We start from the raw sequence: 23,789 nt of genomic DNA, 5'->3' as shown, positions 1-23,789 counted from the left end.
GCTCAGTTAAAAGCAATCTGTAAACACACTTTTGGCATAATTATCTTATAAAGTTGATGTGGTGAATATGCTGGCAAGAAGGTGCCGTACAACACATCCAGTGGACATATAGGTATGTTAAGCATTTATTTGAAGTTGTGATTCTGCTCACCTGATGAATTTTAGTTCAATATTCATTCTAATTATGACTGCTTATGACTCTTTAGTTGCTAAATTCTCCATTATGTTCACCAGCTAGTCACTACAGCTGCCAGCTGTGGCTGTAAACAACTCTAATGAGAATAGTGACACTGAACCATAACAGTAAATTTAAGGGCTCTATGCTCAAAAACTCCAATATGGAGAGGATTTGCAGTCAAGTGATTATTCATTGTGGGTTAATCATTATGAGCACCATCTTTACCATTACTCATAGTCATTTGATCCATGGTTAATATTAAAGTATTTATTGGGGCAATTTTAAATGTGTGTGATTTTCATAACATACAAGTAAAAAATATATATTTTAGGTATTTTACATGAAGTTCAGGGACCACACTGTCCCAGCAGGGACTGGTGTTGCAGGCAGGTGGACACACAACACACAGCTGAGCTGATATGTCCTCTGGTTGGATTAGCCTATTGATAGCCTTGATTGATAGTGAGCTGAGGAGGTGATGATGTGTGCCAGTGTCCCAGGTGTGCTTAGAGTTGATTCACAGGTAAATACAAATAACTAATTCAAATGTGTGCACTGAGATAGACAGAAAATGGCTGCACTGTGTCAGGGTGGCTTAGCGGTGGGAGGCTCTTTCCCCAACCGGTGGACTTAATGTTAACCTTCTTTAGTCAACCTCAGGTGGACATTTACTGCAGAGCCAAAACTTATCATACTTTTAATTAAAGATAGATTTTTAGAATAAACTGCAACACTGACCTCACTGGAAAAATTATTCAGAGACTAGACATACTTCAGTGGTGAGCAATTTTTGAAACACTGAGTGTTTTTCTGTTACACATAGCCACATACAGAAAGGAGTAAAGCTTCAAGAGTGTAAGCAGACCACCCTCTGCTGGTGGAACTCATGTAATGCAGATGTTAGAGCGCATGGTATCTGTGAGCATGGGTGTGATGTGAGTGGCGGTAATGCGCCGGAAGACCTGTTTGCTTTCAGGTACCCTAACCGTAAACAGCTATCAGCCTTCGCTGTGGTAGATTAGTTTTAGTTGTACATGAGAATCAGGCCAGGGATATTTTACCATTGCGTATTTCACCATGTGAAATAGAAAAGTGCGTGTTTGTGACTCACTGACAGATGAATAATCCTAGGTCCAATGAAAAGATAGCGTTTGATTCATTGATACTCTGAGTTAATGTGTAAGTGAAGAAAAACGTCCTCCCAACAGGAGATGACATTACCCTGGGCTCGCTGGGACATGTATTTCTTTCTCATTTTAGAGCGTGTCGCAGCCGGACTCGCGCAAACTACATTTCCCGTGACTCCCTGCGCCGTTGAGGTTACATGCTGCTTTCCACGCAGCCCAGTCCTGCTGCTGCGATAAATGTGGTCCTTGAACGACTCATTGCCCGGACACCTTCGCATGGTCCTCGGGCATGAGTACGATTTTTCTTGAGCTCAAATTGTAACTTCTACCGTAAGTATGGTCTGCTTTCTGTACTCTCCTTTAGTATGTTTTACTTGCACAAAGACGATTTGTTTTCCTGCCTGTCTGTGGGTTAGCAGTGCAGCCAGCTAACAGCTAGCTAACGTCGGGCGTCAGAAGCCAAAGTTGGCAGCAGTTCAGAGTCTGGCCTTAGCAAATCCGTTTGCCAGTGTCTAAAGAAAGAACACTGTCTGCTTTATTGAGATGAAAGCTCACTTAGCCCCACGCCAGAACATGCCCTAGATAACTGGGAATTAAAAACCGCCTCCCTTATGTCCTTCAGACAAAACTGGCCAATGTCAACTAGCTCTAAATAGATACCTATATAAAATCTGCATGAATTAAGCTTCGGACTTCCGGTTGGAACTTCTAAAACAAACCAGAGCAAATTTCTACTGTCTACTTTTCCTACAGTCTATCCGGATACTTTTATTCTGAAGGGAAATGTTATTGCTTCTCGTGTTATTGTGGCGCCTTTACACAGCTCTAGTAGTATTTTGGCTAGTTGCTAGTAGGTTTGCCATACGTTTTGTACTGTAACAGTAAACTGTGTCCTGTTTTTATCAACAGAGGGTGTTCAGCAACTTTTAAAACGTCATTTGAGTAAAACTTACGAACATTATTGAGCTCAATGACACACACCCTTTTATGTTGCTGGAGGCGTGTGCACTCAGAGCTCCAGGCATGGTTACAACTTTGTATAACGCTTATGATCACTCAATGAAAAAGCGATAACATGACAGCTAATGCAAGAGGGAATTTAGGTCAAGGCTGTTTTGTTCACTGTTAGAGGTGGTTTGGTGGTTTTAGTACGATTTATTATAGTTAACACAGAGGATAACTTCATTTTATAATGGCAACACCTGTATGTAGCTCGTATTTATCTGAAGCTCATAAAATATTTTAAAAAATAAATATTTGAACTACTGTAACCAGGACAAAAGAATGAAGCAACTGATCAAATATATAAATGGGGATAAGAGATAAGAAATCACAGGAAGTACTGTTAAATATTGTGTTGGCAGTTTGTCAGGCACACCTCGCTAAAACCTTGGACTGTATATAAAGATAAAGGCTCAAACATTTGCACTTTTGCAGGGCAGACTAAATAACAGTAACATGCAATACAGTTCAACAGCAGGACAAACGTAATCCTCAAAAATGATCATACCACTGAATCAACACCTCTCTAAAGCAGTCTAGATATTGATCATTATACTTTTCATGAGGATTGGATTTACTGCAGGACTGTTGTATCAGTTTTAGCTAGATGTACCCAATAAACTGCTAACTGGGTGTATGTTGTGTATGTTGAAGATCCAACTTCCTTAGGTAGGCAGTCCAGATTTAGGAGTAACCAGAAGACCACTAACCAAAGATTCAGAACTGCATGCAGGCTTCTAAATAATCAGTAGTAATGCCATAATTTATAATATTAGAGAATTAGTTTAAACAACCTGTGTATGTCAACATTGAGGATAGACAATGCTTTGTTTGAACACTGATAATATTAAGTCCTGAATTTCATTAGCTTTACACTTAAAAAAAAAAAAAATCCTCTTTCTTTTTCCTGAGTCATGTGTATGATGTCTATTCATTGCATGAGCTGACTTTCCACCCGTTTGGTCCTATTCCTTAGACCTTTATCAGTCAGAAAGAATTAAAGAGTGAATAAAGAGTTGAAACATTAAGGCAGTTAATCAGGTTTTGAAGATTGACAAATGTAATAATTAAATACTTAAATACTTGGGTACTTGTTTAAGTCATGGTCTTGGTAAAGTGGGTTTCTGGCAGGTTTAAGTTGTCAAATATGAACATTTGAAGATTTTCTTAGTTGTTCCAAACCCTGCTTTCATCCTCCATGATAATAAACAAAATATTTGTTGTATTTGTTGGACAAATACCTGAAGATATTACTTTGATGGACGTTTAATATTTTGTTAAATTATCACAGTACATTATATTTTATATTGTGATTATTAGAAAACATTGATTGATTAATCAAGAATATAATTGGCAGATCAGTATTACTAAATAAGAATACAAGTTATTAAAAAAAGAATAAGTCACTGTCTGTATTTTGAGTTTATACAAAGTGTTTTTTTTTTTTTTTTGTCTGATCTCACAGTCTGTGGTTGAACGTCACAGCAGCAGAAAGGGGGAGGGGGAGAAGAGGAGGATGATAATGCAGCTCCTCTTGACTCATGGGACGCTGTGGCGGATGGCGGCAGTGCGTCCATTGCTGGCGGGCATCACTGTCCCCGAGCCAGCAGTAGCATTGTGTTGCTGTGCCCTCCGTCTGACACCACTGCCAGCGCCACCTACAGGCCGGCGCTGGCTTTCGACCTCAGCCTCCAGCAGGGCAGCACATCAGCCAAAACACCAGCCACCACAGGAGGAACCACAGTCCAGTTTCACACCTCAAACCCAGGAGATCCAGAAAAATGAAGCTGGTCCAACTCCTGCAGAGTTGGACCCTCTGCAGGATAAGTCCATCGGCCTGTTCCAGAGATTTAAGAGGACCTTCAAACAATATGGGAAGGTGATGATCCCTGTACATCTAGTGACGTCCTCTGTCTGGTTTGGGACCTTCTATTACGCTGCTATGAAGTGAGTCTACTTGTGTTCTTAGTTTATCGCTTTACATTTGACTTTCCCTCTTCACCAAACACTAATATCACTGGTGAGATTTAGAATACGTGATACAGTTTAATAACTCACAAGGAGCTGAAAATACTGTGCTACTAAAATATCACAAGCGTGTCATTTCCAATATGACTTACAGACATTCATGTAGTAACTTCAGATTTTGTTCAGTTTCTTTTATTGTAGTGTTCATTTATGGTATATAATAATGGACATTCTTTTGTAGCTACTCAACAGTGAGTTTGATATTTTTCTCATATCTGTACAATATTATGTACTGAATAGGGAATCCAGAGTCTCTCAGGACCTGTCAGTAACAGGTGCTACTGTAACCTGCAGCAGCTAAATCTGATTCATAACACCCACACCCAGATCACCACCCCGAGGGACCAGTAATCCCCACAGTAAACTGCCAAATGGCCAAAACTGCCAGGAACAGGCAACATCACATCAGTACCAAGGAGAGCATATGTCATAAATCTGAATTTATTGATAAACAGGATTTTCCTATAGCAACAACCATTAAACCAGCAACAACAAATAAGTTTGACTATTATTATTGTTATTGCTGACTTATCCCTCACACTAAAATGAACGTAAGCCACTGAATTCAGTATATTAAACTAGTCGCCCTGTCGCTCCCACAAACCCAGAGAAACTCAAGAGTCCTAGTTGTTATACATCTGCTCTGTGTAAAAATGATGTAGCCCACCATGCTTGTGGTATACCTCAATTCAGCAGGAAGATTTTTGTAGCCTTCCACAGATCTGTGCCTCAACACAATCCTGTCTCATCTCTGCAGACAGTTCCTTTGACCTCATGTCTTGGTTTTTGCTGATAGGCATTGTCAGCTGTGAGACATTAGACGGGTGTGTGCCTTTCCAAATCATGTCCACTAAATTGAATTTACGACAGGTGTACTCCCACTGAGGTGTAGAAACATCTCAAGGATGATGAAGAGGAATGGGAGGAAATTTTCCAAAATTGCATTTTTTGCTTTGTCATTATTGGGTGTTGAGAGTAGTTTTTATTTTAGCATAAGGCTGCAACATAACAAAATGTGAATAAAGTGAAGGGGTCTGAATACTTTCTGACTGCACTGTAAAAGGTGACAGAGACCTATGTCAGATGTATTCTGCAACTTAAATAACTGAAAAATTAAATCAAAATATAACATTTTTGAACAATCTTCTTCACTCAGTTGTTCAGACTGTATCTAACAGACAAGGCCACCAAAACAGCAAACCAAAGCTAAGGTCAAGAAGTACCAGACAGTCAGCATTGTAGGAGTAATATATCATTTAAATAAAAAAAAAAGTCAAATACGTGGTTAAAAAAGGAAAGTAAGGTGTGATCCAATGGGCTGCTTTATGAGTATGTGCCCTGGTTGCACACCCTTGACCCCCCATAAGATCCATTATTGCTTACAAATGTAGATTGACACTCAGATTAGTTTGAAATGATTTGTAGTTTTGAAGAGTGACAGACTGTATTTAATCTGTACAATGTTTAGATTAACTTCTACTAATCAAAAACCAGAAATTCTGGGGCACCGTGGTGGCCTAGGGTGGTTTAGGTGGCTCACCATGAACCACAGTGTCCCTGTTCTGAATTTGGGCGTGGACCTCTGCCTTCTGTGTGTGTGTGTGTGTGTGTGTGTGTGTGTGTGTGTGTGTGTGTGTGTAGGTGGGTGGGTGTGGGCAGCTACTTTAAATCTTCTCTTTGTGTTTTCCCCTTTAGAGGTGTGAATGTAGTGCCATTCCTGGAGATGGTTGGTCTACCAGAGTCATTAGTTGGCCTTTTGAGAGACTCTTCAAGTGGCTATGCTCTGACAGCATACGCCATGTACAAGGTAATTTAACCCAAGATCCACAGGGTTTTTATAGTTTTTTTTTTAACATTTTTTTATTTTATTTGTTCACTGATTATTATCTTTTTGTTATTTTTGAACTTACCCAACTTCGATTTGCTTGTTTCTCACTTTCTTAGACAGTGTACATTTGAAAAAGCAGATACAGTATATCTAATGAATGATTCATGAGAGATTGATTCAGGTATTTTGCTCTGCTGAGTGTCTCCTTCTGTTTTCTTACAGATTGCCACCCCTGCTAGATATACGGTAACTCTGGGTGGCACGTCACTATCTGTTCAGTACCTCCGCAAGCACGGCTACTTATCCACGCCACCTCCAGTTAAAGAATACATCCAGGACAAAATGGAAGAGACAAAGGAGAAATTTACAGAAAAGATGGAGGAGACAAAGGAAAAATTTTCAGAGAAAATGGAGGAAACCAAAGAGCGCATCTCTGAGAAAATGGAAGAGACTAAGGACAAGCTCTCTGAGAAACTGCAGGAAACCAAAGACAGAGTCTCTGAGGGAAAAGCATTTTTTAGAAAGAAAAATGATTAACGAATCATATTTACAGGTGGTGCCTCTGAATAAATAATTGTGTTTTGATCTTGACCAGTCATCAGTGAATCGAGAGCAAGTAACAGACAGCGCTTCTGAAAGTGTTTGGAAAGAAGAGAAATATTGCACTGTTGCTGTCCTGACATGTCACCTCATACATCCTACTTATCACCTGTTGTCCATTAAAGTGTCACAGTGTCCCTCATTGTCCAAGCCCTGCCACGATGCACTGCAAGTGTAGACTAGACAGCAGCTTAGCAGACTCCTGGTAATGCTTCATTCTGGCTCACTCATCTCTGACTGGATTTCCACAGGCTCAAGTGATCTGGATTTTAACTCTTGGTTGGCTTAAAGTTGGCTGTTTAAAGAGGAGGCAGGTTCTCATTTCTCTTCACATACGTATACATGGGGGGAAATAGAGGTAAAGGCTTCACTTGCCTGTGTAAAAATCTTTTCTAATGTAATGAGAGAGAAATTAAGTTTTTCTAATGAATTTTTATCTGATAGCCAAAACTAATATATTACATTATAGTGATGCCTGCACCACTTAATGTAGTAACTGACAGTTGTGTATGACATGATAAAGTCAGGTGATTGTTTGCACTTGGGGCAGAAATGGTCACAGTGCATGTCAGTGTATGTATGATGAGTTGTCATACATGTAAACATCCAGTGGGTACAGTATAGTACATACAGTCGTATGTATGAATGAAAACTGTGTAATACATGGACATAATAAAATGTTGATAGTCTACCACTTTGTTAGCTAAAATGTCACGGGTGCTTTGGTAAATGGACAAATGGTTTTGTCAGAAATTCAAACTTCAAACCACAAATGAAGAGAGTGAAATCCTTCAAGTTTGTGTGCTTCATTTATAGGCTGCATGACACTTTACAACTAGCAAAATTAAGACTGCTCGTGGTTGTGCTTAACATGAATCTGTGTCGCTTCTGAAAGTCATTCTTACACAACTCAGGTAGAGGTTAACAAGGTCTGCTATGATTAGACATTATTTAGCTAATTTTAGCAAATACTTTTAAATTCAAGCTAATTGATGCGTAACCAACATTAACTCTCAAAGCCATCACTGTGAATCACTGATGACTGTAAGTGACCCGACCTGACTGAAACCAGGTCTCCTGAAATTGTACTCAGCTGTAACAAATGTCTTATACAGTTGTGGAGGAAATATTCAGATCCTTTAAGTAAATGTGTCAACAAACATAGATGTCCTTCCATTCCTGCGTTAAATCATATTCTTCTAAAAGTACTTAATTATTATACTAAAAGTTGCAGGTAATATTTTTATATGAACATTGTGTTAAATGACAACATGTAACATGAACTGGGTCATGGAAAGTTATCATCTGACTCTGCAGTGCCCTTCAGTATCAGCATCAATGTCTGAACGTCTTTCAGCTTAGCGTTTTGGTTTTCTGGTCAACAACTTGACTGTTTTGATTCACTCTCACTGCCCTCGTCAGCCTCACCTACAGTAACGACCCCACAGAGAAGTATTACACAACTCTACAATTAGTAGCTCTGAGCTCTGCAAAGCTACTTGTATTGTTTGGTTAACTCTTAACCAATCTCATCAGTGTTGTTTCCAACATCAGTAGGGCATCTGTCTTCAGCGAAAAAGTTCTTTTTATTAAACCCAATATACAGTACCCACCCAGCACACACACACACACACACACACACAGCAGACAGACATAGCTAGCAACTAGCTGGTGAACACAGTGGAGAATTTAGCAGCCAAACAGGGAGGAGATATGAAAAAACTAAAGTTGCTCTGCTGTATGTGTAGATATGCAACGGTTTTCCTGCTAGCCATATTGAGTTATTTTTAGCTGTGTAATTTTAGCTACACGTGTTGTTGAGTTTTGCCCCCAGGTATAAGTACTCAGTCAGCCAAAATGGACCAGTGTGACACATTACTGGTGTTGATGATGTATTAATGAGGGCAGCATTCCACTGTTGGTGTAATTCATAACATTATATTTTTAGAAAAATATCAGCTCTTGGTGAATTTAATGGAGTACTTAGCAGCTAGTCACTAACTTCATCTGACGGCCATATTACAATGAATTTAACAGAGCATTAATGAAATATCTGCTGGCTGTGGCTGAAAATGAAGCTGATGATGTCAGTCAGAGGGACATAAAACCAAAACAATGAGCTGAAAGACGTTACAGAGCCAAAAGAAACTGCAGAGTTGGGTGATAATATTCTGCAGCTTCATCACTAGGGGAACCAGCTTTTATCTTACAATGATTTGATCCACTGTTGAATTTTAATGCAGCTTTAAGGACAGTACTAAATTAACTCAGTTTCAACGTCCTATGCTTCCATTCAAATGTATTACTTAGAGGTCAACTTTATGAAATACTTTACTTTCATTTGTAGTTTTAAAAAATAAACACACGAAAAACCCTCCACATGCTGTCACTAGACAGTAGATTGCTGCATGTACTGAAAAATCAGTTGGTCAGTTAGTTCCCTTAGCTGTCAGTGTTCAGAAATGCAAAGCAGATGTAAGCATCATGCTGCCACACCTTTACCAGCCTGCCTCCTTCATTATGAATCAATGACCTCTGCTGTCCAAACTAATGAATAACGATTTATGCAGTCCACGGCCCCACACGCAAACACCTGTCTGTTCTCTGGCTATGAGTGTGACACAGAGGGCAGAGTGGTACTGTACTGGAGTGGTACTCCCAAAATCATTTTAGTGAAAAGACAATCTGTGTTCCTCAGGTGTGAGTCAACGGCTGAACACGATTCAAATGTCAAGATGTCTTAGTGAAGCCTGAGGTGAAACACAGGTCAGGAGGAGGAAAAACTGTCCCGACTGTCCAAACTCAGTGGTTTTCTCTGCTTTACATCTTTTCTTGCAAAAGGTCAGTGGAATTGTCTCTGATTAAGCTGACAGACTGTGTGTGCTTTGGAAAGTTGAAGTTGAGTCTGAGTGTTTAGGAGTCAGTGGTTGCTGTGAATGGTTTTGGTCCACTGCTCATAGACTGTGCTTCACTTGCACCTCTTTCATTCTCTTGGCCAAGGTCCTTGCTGTCATGTGATATCATGACATGTCATTCACCACTCTGGCCCTCCTCCTCCTAGATGGGGAGGATGAACCACCAGAGATCTTGAGGCGTTTGGATGGTTTGTGGTGCTGACTCCTTGTGACCTGAAAACTAGATGTTACAGCAACCAAGGCAGTGTGACCCCCTTACCGCTTACTTCCTTTTAAAAGCTTTTTTAAAGCTGTATGCACCACTAACCACATTGAATTTAGCAATTAAGTATTGCACTTCCATTAGTTAGCAGCAGAGGTCAAGATATTCCAGTTTTTAGTCATTAGTGCAAGTCAAGACTCCAACACACTCTACTTCATATGATGGAACTCAATAGCATTTTCCATAGATTGCGGTTCATTTGGCTGTGTGTGCTTGCTGCTCGCTAGAACACCCACATCGTTCCTGTGGCTGTTGTCTCCAGTTTTTACAAATACAAATACTTTAATCCAAACCCAAATTGAGATTACAGTGATGGCATCATCAGGGTTATTTTCTCACATTTGACAAAGTTAATCCAGCCACATAAGACATTATACGTCTCAGCTGAGTGGTACTCCCCATGACAAACTGGTCCTGTGGCAGACTGGTATAGGTGTGCTTAAAATATCTTGGCATTAGCAGTTTTTCCCCTACCTGTTTCTAAACATGACAGAACATGTAGGCACTGCTTCCTGATGAAATATAGAAGGGAAAAACTAGAGAGCAGTTGTCTCCCCCTCTTCCTCTATTTCCTGTCTGGTTCTAAAAGCCAGGGAGAGGTTCAGACTCTCAAGCTGCATCTTGTCTCATTTCTGAACAACCTGCAACTGATGTATGCATGACTTCCTCTGCACGGCCTCACCAGTCTGCCAGCTCTCAAGATGGGTGTGAGTGTAGTCTGGAGGAAATGTGAACAGTTTTGGAACCGTTGTGCCTCTTGCAGGGTTCAGCAGCAGGAGGTTCATGGAAAGGACAGGAGGTGGGGGCACACCCTCCCCCTGCACTTGTAAGCGAGGCTAAGTGCTTTGAACATTAGCTTTGTTTCACTCCTGTGAATAGCATGACAAGTTACCAGATGGGATCTGTCTATAAATAAACAGGTCTTGCTGCTGAAATATAAAGAAACTTATGTTTTATGCATTTCATTACTTTAAGGGGCTGAATGAGTCAGTTGCTCCTGGTTGCCAAGGACTCATTAACAAAAAAAAAAAAAAAAAAAAAAAACACTGACGGATGAAGAAGGAGATTTTTAATGTAACCGGGATCTGACCTTTACTGCACTGCTCTAACAAAGGGAAAGATTCAGCAGATTTGGATGAAGCTCATCAGAGACTGTACTTCCTCCAACACATGAAAGAAGGGAAGTATTGAAGTAATTTTGCAGTCCTGTCTTTTTATGGTCAGCTTTTCCAGCACTGTTGGCTGAGGCAGAGACACAGCTGCCGGATGAACGCTGCAGCAGAAGTGACCAGTTCCTTTCTTTCTGGTCCTCTGAGAGAAATGTCAGGACCTGTTTTTTTTTTCCTTCACAGCTGCCAGTGAACTCTTCAAATGACACTCACACATAAAAATCAGTGTTCTTGAAAACATTTGTATAATGTCTCCAGTAGGTTAGCCTCTGATGATGTCACCAGGGATATAGAGTATAGAGTATATTTTGCAGGTAATACTTTTCAATCCAGTTTCATTTATATAGTGCCAAATTATAACATACATCATCTCAAGGCGCTTTACTCAAATAAAATTTTATTTGTAACAGAGTGTTTTCTACACTGTGGTATTGCTACATTCTGCTATCATACTACTACTGCTACTACTACTACAAAGAATCTTTGTTCAGTTAAAGTGAGGCCATTATAGTTTATTGTATTTATTTGGCGTAATGAACTAAAGTCTCCCTCAGTTTGTTAGAAGCTCTATTTTAAAACCAGAGTGGACACTAAAACAGCAAAAGAATTTGACTGATCTATAAATACTTATTGGTTTTTATTATTTGCCTCTTAATTGTAAACTCTTTTGTCCCTGTCAGGATCCTGTAGGAATGATTCCATTGTTTTTCCAGTGATTTGATTGGTCACTCTGATCCTCTGTGCAACATAACTTAACGTGGTGATGAACAACTGGGTTAACCCCAAATCCCTCTTCATAGCACAGGTCTTAGGTCTACCTTGCTACACAAGAAATGAACAAAAGTAGCACAGTCAGCAGTGAATTTGAATTGGACTTGTCACTTACATTACTTCAATTTATATGAGCTAATCTATTTAAATATTTAGCCACAGTGTGGCTTCATGTAGATGTAACCTTAACTATCGTAGTTACAAAGTCCATAAAGTGACTTAAAGTAAAGTGACTTAAATCAACAGCTAACGACTAGACAAAATATCAGGCTGGAAATGGGCAATCGAGAACTAACTCAGCCAGTGTGAAACTGCATGATCATAAGAGATGAATTTGTATTTGCATCACAGCCATAATCCTATTTTGCCTTTTTGTTTCTCTGTTACTCTTAAACTTATACAAAGACACATATATTTCTGTGCTTCTTCAAAGATGTGTCATGCACCTTTTGCCACATCCCTCATAAATTCACCATGAATGCCCTTCGCACAATAATTACAGTGGATGACACAAGAGATTCAAGGGAAATAATAAAAAGAACAGGTTCAAGAATTCCCATCAGCCTCAGCTGTACTTCCTTACTTCATAACATGCTAAACTTAGATAAACATGGTAAACATCATAGCATAGCATCATAGCATTTAGCTCAGAGATCCATTGTGCCTAAGAACAGCTTCATAGAGCTGCCTGTATGGCTGCAAACTACTAGTCTTGTTAGCTTGTCTTCTGTGGTTCTGTTCTCTGGCAGTGACCTGATGAACTGAGATCTATTGCAGCTTTTTAGGTTTTTTTTTTTTTTTTCAAAGCTTGTGATTAATTATTCTGTGTGTTCCAGTGAGAAGGATATGGGGGCCGTCAGTGTCTTTCAAAGGTAGTTTGTTTCGATTTTTTTTCTCTTCATTTGTTGCAGTTATACTCTGTTGTATATCATTGTGCACATGTAACTCTGTTGTGTTGTGTGTAATTTAACCCTCAGGAGTCTTAATAACAAATAGTAAACATAGCCAAGCTTTATACATGTTTTTTTTAAATGTAAAATACTTTTTTGTCATTGTCCTTTACACTGAGTACAGCTCAACTGTAAACCACATTAGATTTACTTACTGATAGATGCTATATAAATAAAATGTATTATCTATATAGGACTATGGGAAAAATACAGGGAGAGCAGCAGAGTAATCACTTTTAAAGTTTTATTCATTACGCTGCAGTTTGACTACAGCATAAGTACAAGCATAAAATCTTTGACTACAACAGCACTTAGAGCAACATTTTTTGATTTTTTTCTTCTTTTCTGTAAAAGTATTGCAATAACAGACCTTAGGCCTAAAACCTATTACATCACAATTGCTTAAATAAAAAGAGGCAAAAATACACAACATTTTTATCTCTGTGTTTACATTCACACACACACACACGCACACTACACATGTGTGCGTGTGTGTGCGTATTTCAGCACAGAGGAGGGGAGGGGAAAACAAGAAGAATTCATTTTGTAAATAAAGCAAACCGATGTTACAAAACCCATGATGGAAGCAGTCCTATGGTAACTGTCAAGACAGAGAGAATACCAAACTGTTGAGACGCTATCATTGTTATTATTATCATCATTATTATTAAAATCTGGAACAATAAAAACAGCTACTTGTTGTCAGCATTTGAGTACAGACTTCTTATAAGTGGAAAGAGGGAGCACACTGCGGGAGGAGAAATCAAATAAAAATCTGTCTGAGCCCAAGCTAGTTCTTCAAGCTAGTGCAGGAAACAAACAAAAAAAACATGTCTATTAAGAAGAGCAGCTGAGCTCTAACCAAAGTTACAATAAAGACTTTTTCCAAATTAAAACTACACAGTTGCCTCTTATTTGGTGCTTTGAAGAGAAAATGGCGCGTTGCTATGTACATTGTCTATAGATAAGAATGAACATGCTCTGCGGTTATTGTACAGTGGAGTTACTTTCAGTACATACTGTAAATAAATGACTGCAGATTAAACATGACTTTTATTTCAATATACTGTGCCAAACATAACATTGTAATGTAGAAAAAAAGAGAGAAAAGTTAAATTACAGTTTTAACGGCATTTTTCACACGTTTCACGCTGGTGCAACTTTCCAATCTTGACCATAAAAAGAGAATAACCATTTTTCTTTTCTGTTCAGCAATCATGTGATCAAAAGTTGATGATCCTCCTGTAACAGAGCTGAAATGCTAGAAGCAGATCCTAATACCCAGCCAGATCTATAGCAGTTCTGAGTGTGCTCAACAGTGTTATATTTTGGCAGATATACAAAACTAGAGCTGAAATGAACTAAAATATTGTTAGGATCGATGAATACAGACAGATGTTCCTCTGTTTTAGGAAGTGCTGATGGCTCTCATGTCGGTCATGTGACACACGTCTCCCAAACTAGAGAGCTTCTGCTTTTTGTTCAACAATCGACGAAACCAGTTAAAATTCAACAGCGAACCAGCTGAAGTCGTGGCATAAACACCAACTGATCTGTGTGTGATACATGTTTTCTTAAAAGATCTGCGTAATACAACTATACATTTGTTAGTTTATAGTGGTGAAAATAAAACCACCGGCCAGTACCCAAATGATGGCAAGCACTGTAAAGGCTTGTTCATAGAAGAGGAATTAAATAAAAAAAAAAAAAAAAAAAAAGTGAATAATATCTTTTCTCAACAACTTCCTTAATCCAGAGGTTATTTCATCCTTATCATAACAGACTATTATTTATAGCAAAATATTATACGTTTGTATTTGTGTTGCAACCATATTCTAAGCATAATTCGCAAACCATGTTTTCTCATAAAAAAAGACAAAGTACGTTTTTAACTGTAGGCATTTACAAATTTGATGCTGCCTTCTTAAAATTCTTATATTGTCTATACATTATATTACATTATTCACAACATTTTTTGTGGTGTCTACCCATTGGGTAGGATATGTGCATAATATATTCAAGTTATATACAGCACCTTACAAACAAACAAAGAAAGACAGACTACTGAAAAAAGCACCGTTGGAAGTGAGGCACAACGAAGGTGGGAGCTTTTTGAGTGCAAGTGGGTTCCTATGTCTGCTCCACACGTGGGCCAAATTACTGGTTGAAAAAGCTTCAGCTGCTTTGCTGGGAGCGACCGCTCCTGTCTGGCACAATGGAAGCAAGCAGGCTGGTGAGCATGCTTGTAAACACTGCCGGTGAACTGGTCGTAATTCAGAGCTAAAACTTTTCAAGGCTGAGCTGCAGGTTGGAGTTCTTTTGTTGACATGGAAACACACACTGCTGGTCCTCTGGCCACTATATTTATAGTTTCATGTAGACCTTCAATCAAAATTGTTTTTTTGTCCATTTTTCAAAAGGATCAGTCTATAATCAAGGAGTTCAAGACCTGAATGAGAAATATTGAACAACCACTCTAGGCTCCCCAAATCATGTTAGCACTATACTTGTAAAAGGACAGAAATGATAATTTTTGGCAATCCTAACAGCCCTCCCTCACAAATTTCTTTTCCATTCTGCCAGACAGGTGGTCAACCTGGAGATAAAGCACCTGTAAGGATTTCAAGCAGCAGTTTAACCAAGGTGTGGTCTGCTCAAACATGAACATTAGGCACCTTATTTACTCACATAATAGTAACATGCAAACCTCCTTGTAGAAAACATAAAATTCATCTGTATAGCCTCCATTTACAAGCCATGACTGCGCCGACAGAACAAGCTTAGAAAACAATAGAAAGAAGGGAGAAAAAGAGGAAAGAAACACAGGTTTTAAGCAGGTCCATACAGTCAAAGGCCAAAGTGTTGGGACATTCTCTTCACCCAGACAAAATGAAAAATGTTTCAGTATAGGTCCCGCAGGGAACAAGACCACATTTGTCTCAATGCCTGTGCTTTTGACTGCAGAGGGTCAGATTTCTCTCCTGCTAGATATCGATGAATTGAAGGGACAGGACGGACAGAAGGACAGAGGGACTGGGAAGGGGACATGAAAAGCAGCAGTAGCAACAATAGTAGCAGTAGCAGCAACAGCAATAGCAGCAGTGATGTAGTAACGCGCACACACACACACACACACACAACTGTAGAGCCAGATGGACACACTGACCAGAAAACGCACATGCATACATTCAAACACACTGATGGTAACAAAATCAGAAGGTTTCCATTAAAACTGACCAAAACCTTTTTTTCTCCCATCATCATGACATCTGCAGAGCGTAAAATCAGTGCTGTCAGTGCACAAGAGGGTTAATACTGACAAGAAGATTTCCAGGTGAGCAGTTTGATGTTTCAGTTCAGCTCCCTTATCCTGGAAGTTTCCACCACCTATCACAGTCTTTCCTCAACAGATGAAGTTCGCTCTGTTGTCCAGCAGTTTAGCTCAGTTCTTATGATGTGGCCCAGGCCATGTGACAACATACAATGTGGTTGTATGTGTGGGGTAAAGATTCTAACCCTTTAGAAAAAAGTGAACCATGAGTTGCTGCATGAATGAGTCCTAAAACCTGGATAGAAGTTAGCATTTTAGCACTTCCAGCTCGCTCATCCCAAAGTCAATGGGTTTTTTTGAATAGGTTTTTGGTTAGACAACAACACAAGCTCAAGTCATTTTCACATTATATTCTATGACATACATCCATAAATACCCCACTTGTGATATTTTAAGCTTTTACATGTCTTCCCTCCCTTTTTTACGTCTTAAAAAAGGAGGTTGTTGACGTTGTAACTCTGAACATGAAAACCGATCTATTTACTAGTCTGCCTTTACAGCTTTGTTGTGTTTATACTTGTGCTCTTGCAAACTATTACGAACTTTCTAAGAGGAAAGACTTTTGTAAAAGATGTAAACGTGCTAAATCAAATTACAAGTTGGAAGCTTAGTGGTGGTGATGTTGAAGTCATGTGACCATGGTGTTGTTCATTTATAGCCTAACATTAGCTTTTTACTGCAAGAGACTGTAAGTGGTGTTCATTATCTTACTGAACGAAACATTTAAGTATCATAAACTTTTGTTTGTCACAGAGCTAATTTTCTGCAATCATCCAAAACCCTGTGAAAAAATCCCATTGGCTCTTTGTTGAGGGAACAAGGGTGATGCTAACTTCCAGCTGGCCTACAAAATACATCATCACTGCAGCACTTTGTAATTATGAGGTCCTCTTAAAAGATTTACAGCTACAGTGGGCTGAGAGTAAAAAGGCCAGAAAATATTGAAAAGTGAACAAGTATATTGTGATATGAGATAAAAACACCACCTTTATCGAGAAGAGGAGCACACACTTTTTCTACACTCTTCTCTTGGAGAGGAGTAGAGGATAAAGGTGGTAAAAACTTAGAGGATTAAGACTAGGTACTTAATTTAGTGCTGGACATTTTATTTTCCAAGGTCTTCCTTGAGCTGTCTCACTATCATCCAAAATTAGTTTTTCATATTTTGAAGCTGTGAGAGGCCTCATTGCTTTTTAGTGTTGCACTGCAGGACAGTATTGTTAACCAACACCACACATTAAACAAAAAGTTTTCAGTGCGAACGCATCACATACTCACATACCTGTAGTACGAAACTGGGACTCAGTCTACAGTATGGTCAAGAAAGGTGGTTTTATCCTTGTACAGCTATAATGGAGCTTGTGGACTGGGAGGTGCACTTTCTTTGAGCTTATATAGTGAGGTCACTTCTACACCACAATAATAACCATCATGCATCTCTGGCTTTTTAAGAGACACTCCACTGAATTCCAATGAAAACTTAATTAATGATGTGTTAATATGGACAGTGCCAAAGAAGTAATACTGTATGTCCTTGAATTTCTAAAGTCAGACAAAGTTGACTAATAAACCACTCAGTTGTACACACATATACCCACACACACGTACACAATGCTCCTGCAGGAGCATTAAGTGCTTCTCTGTGTTGTTGAAATGTCTGACCAATAAACACACACACATACACACACACACACACAAAGGAAGGAGAAGACAGCACGAACACACTGCCAAATGACGTGTCCACTCCAGTCTCCACCTTAAAGGGCTCGGCGGACTCTGCATCATTTGCACACACTTTTTCTGCACACGGATGTAAGGAGGGACTATGAACAGTGCTTACCAGAGACAAGAAAGCTGGGATGGTTTTTGGGGTGGGGGTGGGGGGTGGGGGGGTGTTTGGGGGGGGGCTTAACCGCAAACAAGATAGAGAGACAAAGAAAGCACAAGAGCAGAGGAGAAGGCAACGATGAGCAGAGAAAAAGGCTAGATTTTCAAAAAGGTTTTTCTTTTACAAAAAGGACCCTCCCATAGCCCTTTGACTTTGACCACAGACAATTTTCATTTAAAACCTGATTACTGTGCTGACTGATGCAGACAGGAATCTTCACTTTGTGACGTCTTGGATTTTTTTTTGTGGCTTTAGAGACACGAAGACAGAGAGACAAGCTTTCTTTTTTGTTGTTGTTGTTTTGTGTTTTTGTTGTTATGGCGGCGGGGTTCGAGTTCAGTGTGGCTATTGGCAGAATGCACTGTGCATGTTGAGATGAGCAGTAAGAGGAGGTGGAGTGGGGGTGGGGGAAGTTATCAACACAGGAGACAGGAAAGAGGAAGTGTCAAGTGCTCAGAGGTCGGGACAGGGTTGAGAAAAGAAGAATCTGCTGTGACCAGGCTGCTAGATGGACATTTAGATATGTTTTTTTTTAATTTTGTTATTGAGTTATGCTATTTTTGGTTAACTTGTTATCCAACCAGCTGATCAGTTTTCCCAGAATTGTTGTATGGAGCATGCTGAGTCTTGCCAAGCAGCTCTCACCTTTCTGAGAGTTTACTCTGGTTTGGGAAACCCATCTCTAAATCTCGTAACAAACTACAAGAGGAAGTAAGAAATGTTTCGTCCACCCAGCGGCTGGTCACACGGCAGATTTCATCCCCACAAGGCTGAAATGTACTCAGACGTGAAGCAGTACAAGGTTATTCTCTTACTAAGTCTCACTGTGCCTGTGGTGTAAGCAGACAGAGATGTCATAGGCTGGGTACAAGTATTTCTTGTGGTTTTCAAAAAAGGAAGGACATAAGCTTATAATACTTGTTGTTTTTTTGTTTTGTCTTTTTTTTTTTTTTTGCTCCCAACTGTTTAAACAACTTTGGAGCCAAAGTTCAGTCAATCAGTCCATTCATGAAAAGGACAAACAAAAAATAAAACAAAGAAATGGAAAATAAAACAAACAAAAAACATTATCATTATTATCATCACATAGCCTTGTTTCCCTCTTCTCTTTTACAGCAAAAAGATAGTGCAACTTTTCTTTTTTGTGTTTTCAATGTCAGAATGAGTCATTTTCCCCCTTTGTTTTGCTTCTTCGTGAACCTTGGCACTAAGATTTGGGTTTGTGACTCTCTTATTTTGTTGTGTTCTCTGTAACTCCTTGATTCTCAGCTCAGTTCTTGCTTTGTGCACAGATCCCGGTCTGGAAAAAAAAAAAAAAGAAAGAAAAAGAAAAAGAAAAAAAAAAAACATTGTCCACAGTTTCCACAGATAGAGCCATCACCCAAGGGGAAAAAAGCAAATTGTTTCAATCTGTGTTAGCAGTAGCAGTAGTTTCTCATATGGAGCAGAGAGAAAAAGTCTCCACACAGTGCATACATCCTGCTGCAGCAGTGCTAGCCATTTGTGTTACTAAACGCTGGAAAGAAACTGAAATGAAATTAACTCTTGGTTCCTTTCTTCCCTTGTTTTGTTGTAGCTAAGATTGATATCTATTTGTGCATGAGAGTGTGGAAAAAGGACATCAGAGAGACAGAGAGAGAGTGAGCAAGACCACTGACAGGTGATCAGGGGTAAAGTGGAGAGACAGTTTTCAGTCTGGGGTGGATGGCCCCACCTGCCTTGCTGGCCTTTTCTTCACACCAGGTCCTCTGGCTGGCCTTCCTTGGCCTTCACAGGTACTATTGTGCTTTCTGATTGGCTCTGCTGCTGGATTGTCCTGCTCCCCGAACCCACCACCCTCTGGTTATTGCTGTGCTGGTGTAGAAAGAATGCAGAGCCAGGGTAGTGGCCCATCACCTCACTGTATGCCGGTGGGGGGCCCTCCATGCGCCCATGGTTGCTGGAGTTGGCTGCGCTGATGCCCGAGTTACTGCTTGGTGGCCTCGGACCTCCGCCCCCCATGACTCCCCCTCCTCCCCCAACTCCTCCCAGACTGACGCCTCCTCCCATGTCGATCAAGTCACTGTCATAGATGGTCCGGTTGGGAGGTGCCCTAACCGACTCGCGGTTGAGCTCCATTTGCTGCTCAGGGTCACGGAGTTGCAGGGTGCAAGGCCCCTGATATGGCGGGGGCTCCTCACCATCCGACAGCGATATGGTGGGCGGTAGGTCAATCTGGTGCTGCAGGTAGGGAAAGGTAGGCTGAAAGCGGCTGAAGCGGTCGCGCTGCATGAAGGAGGGAGCAGTGAAGCGATCCCTGGCCTGGGGAGCGTATAACACCTGAGAGAAAAACAAGAGAAGGATGGAGAAAGGGGGAGGAACAAGGGTTAAAAGAAGTAAGGTGGGGAAGAGAGGGACAGAGGGATGGAGTAAGGAAGGGTGTGGATGAATGAGAAAAGGATGACAAAATTAAGGAGGCAGAAAAGAAGAGGAAAGAGGAGAGTGAAGGAAGGAAGAGGAGGAGAGAATGAAGAAGGAAAGAGGAGAGGGAGGAAGTAAAAAAGGAGTAAAGACAAGATAAAGGGATAGAACATCAACAAGCAATATGGTTGAAAAGAAAATCACAGACATGTTAATATCAGAATTTTTCTGATATTAACATGTCACAATATGGCAAGTATGTTCAAAATTATACATCAAACAGTATAAATCTGATGCAATGCAAAGAATTACTGTACTACTATTCTATTGTAATGTATTACAATAGACAAAACCTTTGAGATGTGTAAAACAGCAGCTTGGTTTGTTAGTTTTTAAATACAATCCCCATTTAATATTTAATATCAACCAAAGAATATGTTACACCTGACATAATCATAACAATAGCAGTGACAAATCAGTATAATATTTCTACTCAGAGTATTGCCTTGTCTTTCAGCTGACTTGTGCTTACCCTATGCTGTATTTTATTTGTGTTGGTAATATATTTATATTGCAAGTCAATATATCAATCCCAACGTATTGGGCTGTAAGCCTTTACATGCAATCTGTAACCAGTGATGTTGACTTCTCAGATCATTTCATGTGAACAGTGTTTATTTGTTAATGTATTAGTCCTGAAGAGGTAAAGTGACGATGCTGCATCGATGCAGTGACACAACATTATTAATTATAGCCTCCCCATATTGCTTATTGATTTCCCAGCCTTGGCTCGACAATAAAGTTCTAAAGTTCAAAATTACTTCATGAGACATAGCCACGTTAGCCATTTTCACCCTGAGAAGCTAATGCCTGCCACTCTAAAGGAAATAGAAGACCCAGTCCAGCTAAGAACTGATGTGACCCTGCTGTGACATGTTAGTCATAACGTGTGATTCCTGGACTTTGGTCACAGTGGAGTCTTACATAACAATAACATTTCATTACATTAGTGACGACTGGCAGACGGTCTCACACAGGTGCTCATCTGGTGGAGCTACAGGCTCAATTATGTCATGCAGTTGCATGTTTATGCTGTTTTCTATGTTCAGGAAGTGTCCTTTCTTAGAGCAGGAGACAGCTCCTAGAAGCTGACACTAGACTGCATAAGTGCTAGTTTTGTTTTAGAGGCTGGAACAATTTCACACAAAAATATAGGAAGGCTAGACCTATACAATGTATTTATTTTGGTTTATAATGAGACATTTATGTTGAAACTGACTTCTAAATAATAAAAAGGGAGTTCATATTAATCTGACTGATTTTATTCATTGATGAGAAAGTAGCCTTATGCAGTAATATAGGAAAAACACATCATGATGCTTCGTGAACTGCATGATGTTCATGAATTGAATCATTGACAGGATAATTGTAATAGGATTGAATCATGAGATCAATAAAGATGCACAGCCCTACTGTACATATTTTCTGAGACGATTATCAAGCTGTGAGAATCTCATACCGTTGCAACCCTGGTGCCCATTAAACAATTATCACTCAGATGAATGGGGCAACATCTTGGAACAGGGCTTGATTATCTTAATACAACCATGGTCCTGAGCCCCAGACTGGGACCCATTAGTACAATTTGTATCTCAAAATCAGGCCTCGTGGCATTTCTTACAGTGGAGTACACTGAGTATACCTCATTTTTACGTTCAATGAAAGATGATGCTGTTGATGATGATACCACCAATGTGTCACCACAGTGGTACACACACACACACTCTTCACACAGGGACTACATGATCAGTTTCATAAATTTCTCTCATTTTTGTCCAGTTCAACACAATTTGTCCAATTCCTTATCAGAGGGAATCCATTTCAATTAGTGACCGTGGCTCCAACAGTCTACCCCCACTGACAAGGCAATTGGGATGGAGAGACCATTACACAGAATAAAAACCTGCGGGGATCAGGGCAACTGAAACTGAAAGAAAGACAGAGAAGGAGTGGAACTGAAAGGATTAAAATGACAGACAGAGGGAAAGACGGAGCACAGAAAGAGGAGAAGAAAGAGAGGAAGGAGGGTAGAGGAGAGCTAGAGAAATAAAGACAGAGAGAAACAGAACAGAGAGAAAAAAAAAAGAAAATGTATAGACCCAGACAAACAGACAGAGGGAGGGGGAGAGAAAGGTGTACAACTGATAGAGGGAACAGAGTGCAGCAGAGCAGGGCAGCTCTCAGACGGCTGTCTAGACAGTGTCAGGGGAGGTGTTGCTGATTAATGATGCACCAAAATCCGTCCACCCCCCCCCCCACCACACACACTCGCACGCACACACACACACACACAGAGCCCCCATCACTGCGTCTATCAGCCACCCACACTCACTGGCTGCATCTCCCTCTGTGTCTATCCATGGCCTTTTCCTTTTTTTCCAGGTCCCTCTGGGTGCTTTAACATTGACACCGTTTTTTTGTTGTTTTCATCTTCCTGCTCCTCTTCCTTTCTGACTCATTTTACCTGCCCTCTGTGCTTTTCTCTCTCTCTGCCCCTTACATCTCCTTTAGTTTTGTTTACACATAATGGTTTTAGCTGGCAGGATACTCCAAATGAAAGAAAATTTGGTGTGTTTGTTTTGGTGCAAACATGCCCTTATGCCTACACAAAGTGCTACAATTGGCTTTGATTCCCAAAGCGTGCCCAGCCTGGTCAGCCAAACCTCTCATAGAGCCCCAATATACTATTGTCTTCAACTTATAGTGTGATTTTAAAGTTGGCTTTTTAAAGTGTTCTTTGAGCTCTGTTTTCCGAGTGCATCTCTTCTCACCATGACTTGTAGGCTCTTCTATCTGGAATAGACGCCATTAAGCAAACATCACCAGTCAAAGTGAGTGTGCAGTTATGTATTCATGAGGTTTTGTGAACATGCTAAAATGTTGTAATTGCAAAGAACCTTCTTTAGACATTGTTCTACATACAGCTGTCATGCTGTTGTAAATACCTGATTCTATCCAAATAAATAGTTGAGAACAATTCTGGGTGCTCAGAGTCACCGTGGCTGTAAATATCAAGCACAGATTTAGCCCTGCTTGGACTGTCACTCTCACTGTGATTATGGTTTGGCAATGGGTTTAACAGGGGTCAGGGTAATGGTGGTCTTACCTCCGAGGCACCTTGTCGAGAGCCACTGTCTGAAGGCCACAGACACCCATCCTAAACATCGAGACAGAAAAAATATGTAAAGTAAGTGCATCTTTATTTTCTAATGTTGACAAAATGACCTTTTTGAACATTCAGAATGTTTAATACATGTTAGATTCAGTGCTACTGATAAAG

At 40.0% G+C, this 23,789-nt stretch overlaps 2 protein-coding genes across 3 annotated transcripts in view; one reads left to right on the top strand and one right to left on the bottom strand.

Annotated features, from left to right (window-relative positions):
- Positions 1-1,443: 1,443 nt before the first annotated feature.
- On the top strand, positions 1,444-7,558 carry fam210ab (family with sequence similarity 210 member Ab). Its single transcript, XM_018665648.2, has 4 exons — positions 1,444-1,635; positions 3,773-4,254; positions 6,031-6,142; positions 6,386-7,558. Exons 2-4 carry the CDS (start codon positions 3,824-3,826, stop codon positions 6,698-6,700), a joined length of 858 nt encoding a protein of 285 aa, XP_018521164.1. The 5' UTR covers positions 1,444-1,635; positions 3,773-3,823; the 3' UTR covers positions 6,701-7,558.
- Positions 7,559-13,060: 5,502 nt separating this feature from the next.
- LOC108876264 (low-density lipoprotein receptor class A domain-containing protein 4) overlaps positions 13,061-23,789 on the bottom strand; it is a 192,005-nt gene continuing 181,276 nt past the window's right edge. For both annotated transcript variants that reach the window (XM_018665646.2, XM_018665647.2), the window contains 2 exons: positions 23,616-23,666; positions 13,061-20,368 (listed from right to left, as the gene is read on the bottom strand). In XM_018665646.2, coding sequence (XP_018521162.1) covers positions 19,784-20,368; positions 23,616-23,666 — 636 coding nt within the window. In that variant the 3' untranslated portion in view covers positions 13,061-19,783. The remainder of the gene's footprint in view (positions 20,369-23,615; positions 23,667-23,789) is intronic.

The sequence above is a fragment of the Lates calcarifer genome, linkage group LG15 (genome assembly GCF_001640805.2).
Source record: "Lates calcarifer isolate ASB-BC8 linkage group LG15, TLL_Latcal_v3, whole genome shotgun sequence".
Classification (NCBI taxonomy): Eukaryota; Metazoa; Chordata; class Actinopteri; family Centropomidae; genus Lates; species Lates calcarifer.
Note: the sequence above shows the minus strand (reverse complement) of the source record. Positions and strands in the feature narration are given on the sequence as shown.

Excerpts from the sequence above, each read along its gene's own strand:
- fam210ab (XM_018665648.2), top strand. The coding sequence starts at position 3,824 with ATGATAATGCAGCTCCTCTTGACTCATGGGACGCTGTGGCGGATGGCG. Across the intron at positions 4,255-6,030 it reads TTCTATTACGCTGCTATGAA|AGGTGTGAATGTAGTGCCAT; the intron begins GTGAGTCTACTT and ends TTTCCCCTTTAG. Across the intron at positions 6,143-6,385 it reads CAGCATACGCCATGTACAAG|ATTGCCACCCCTGCTAGATA; the intron begins GTAATTTAACCC and ends GTTTTCTTACAG.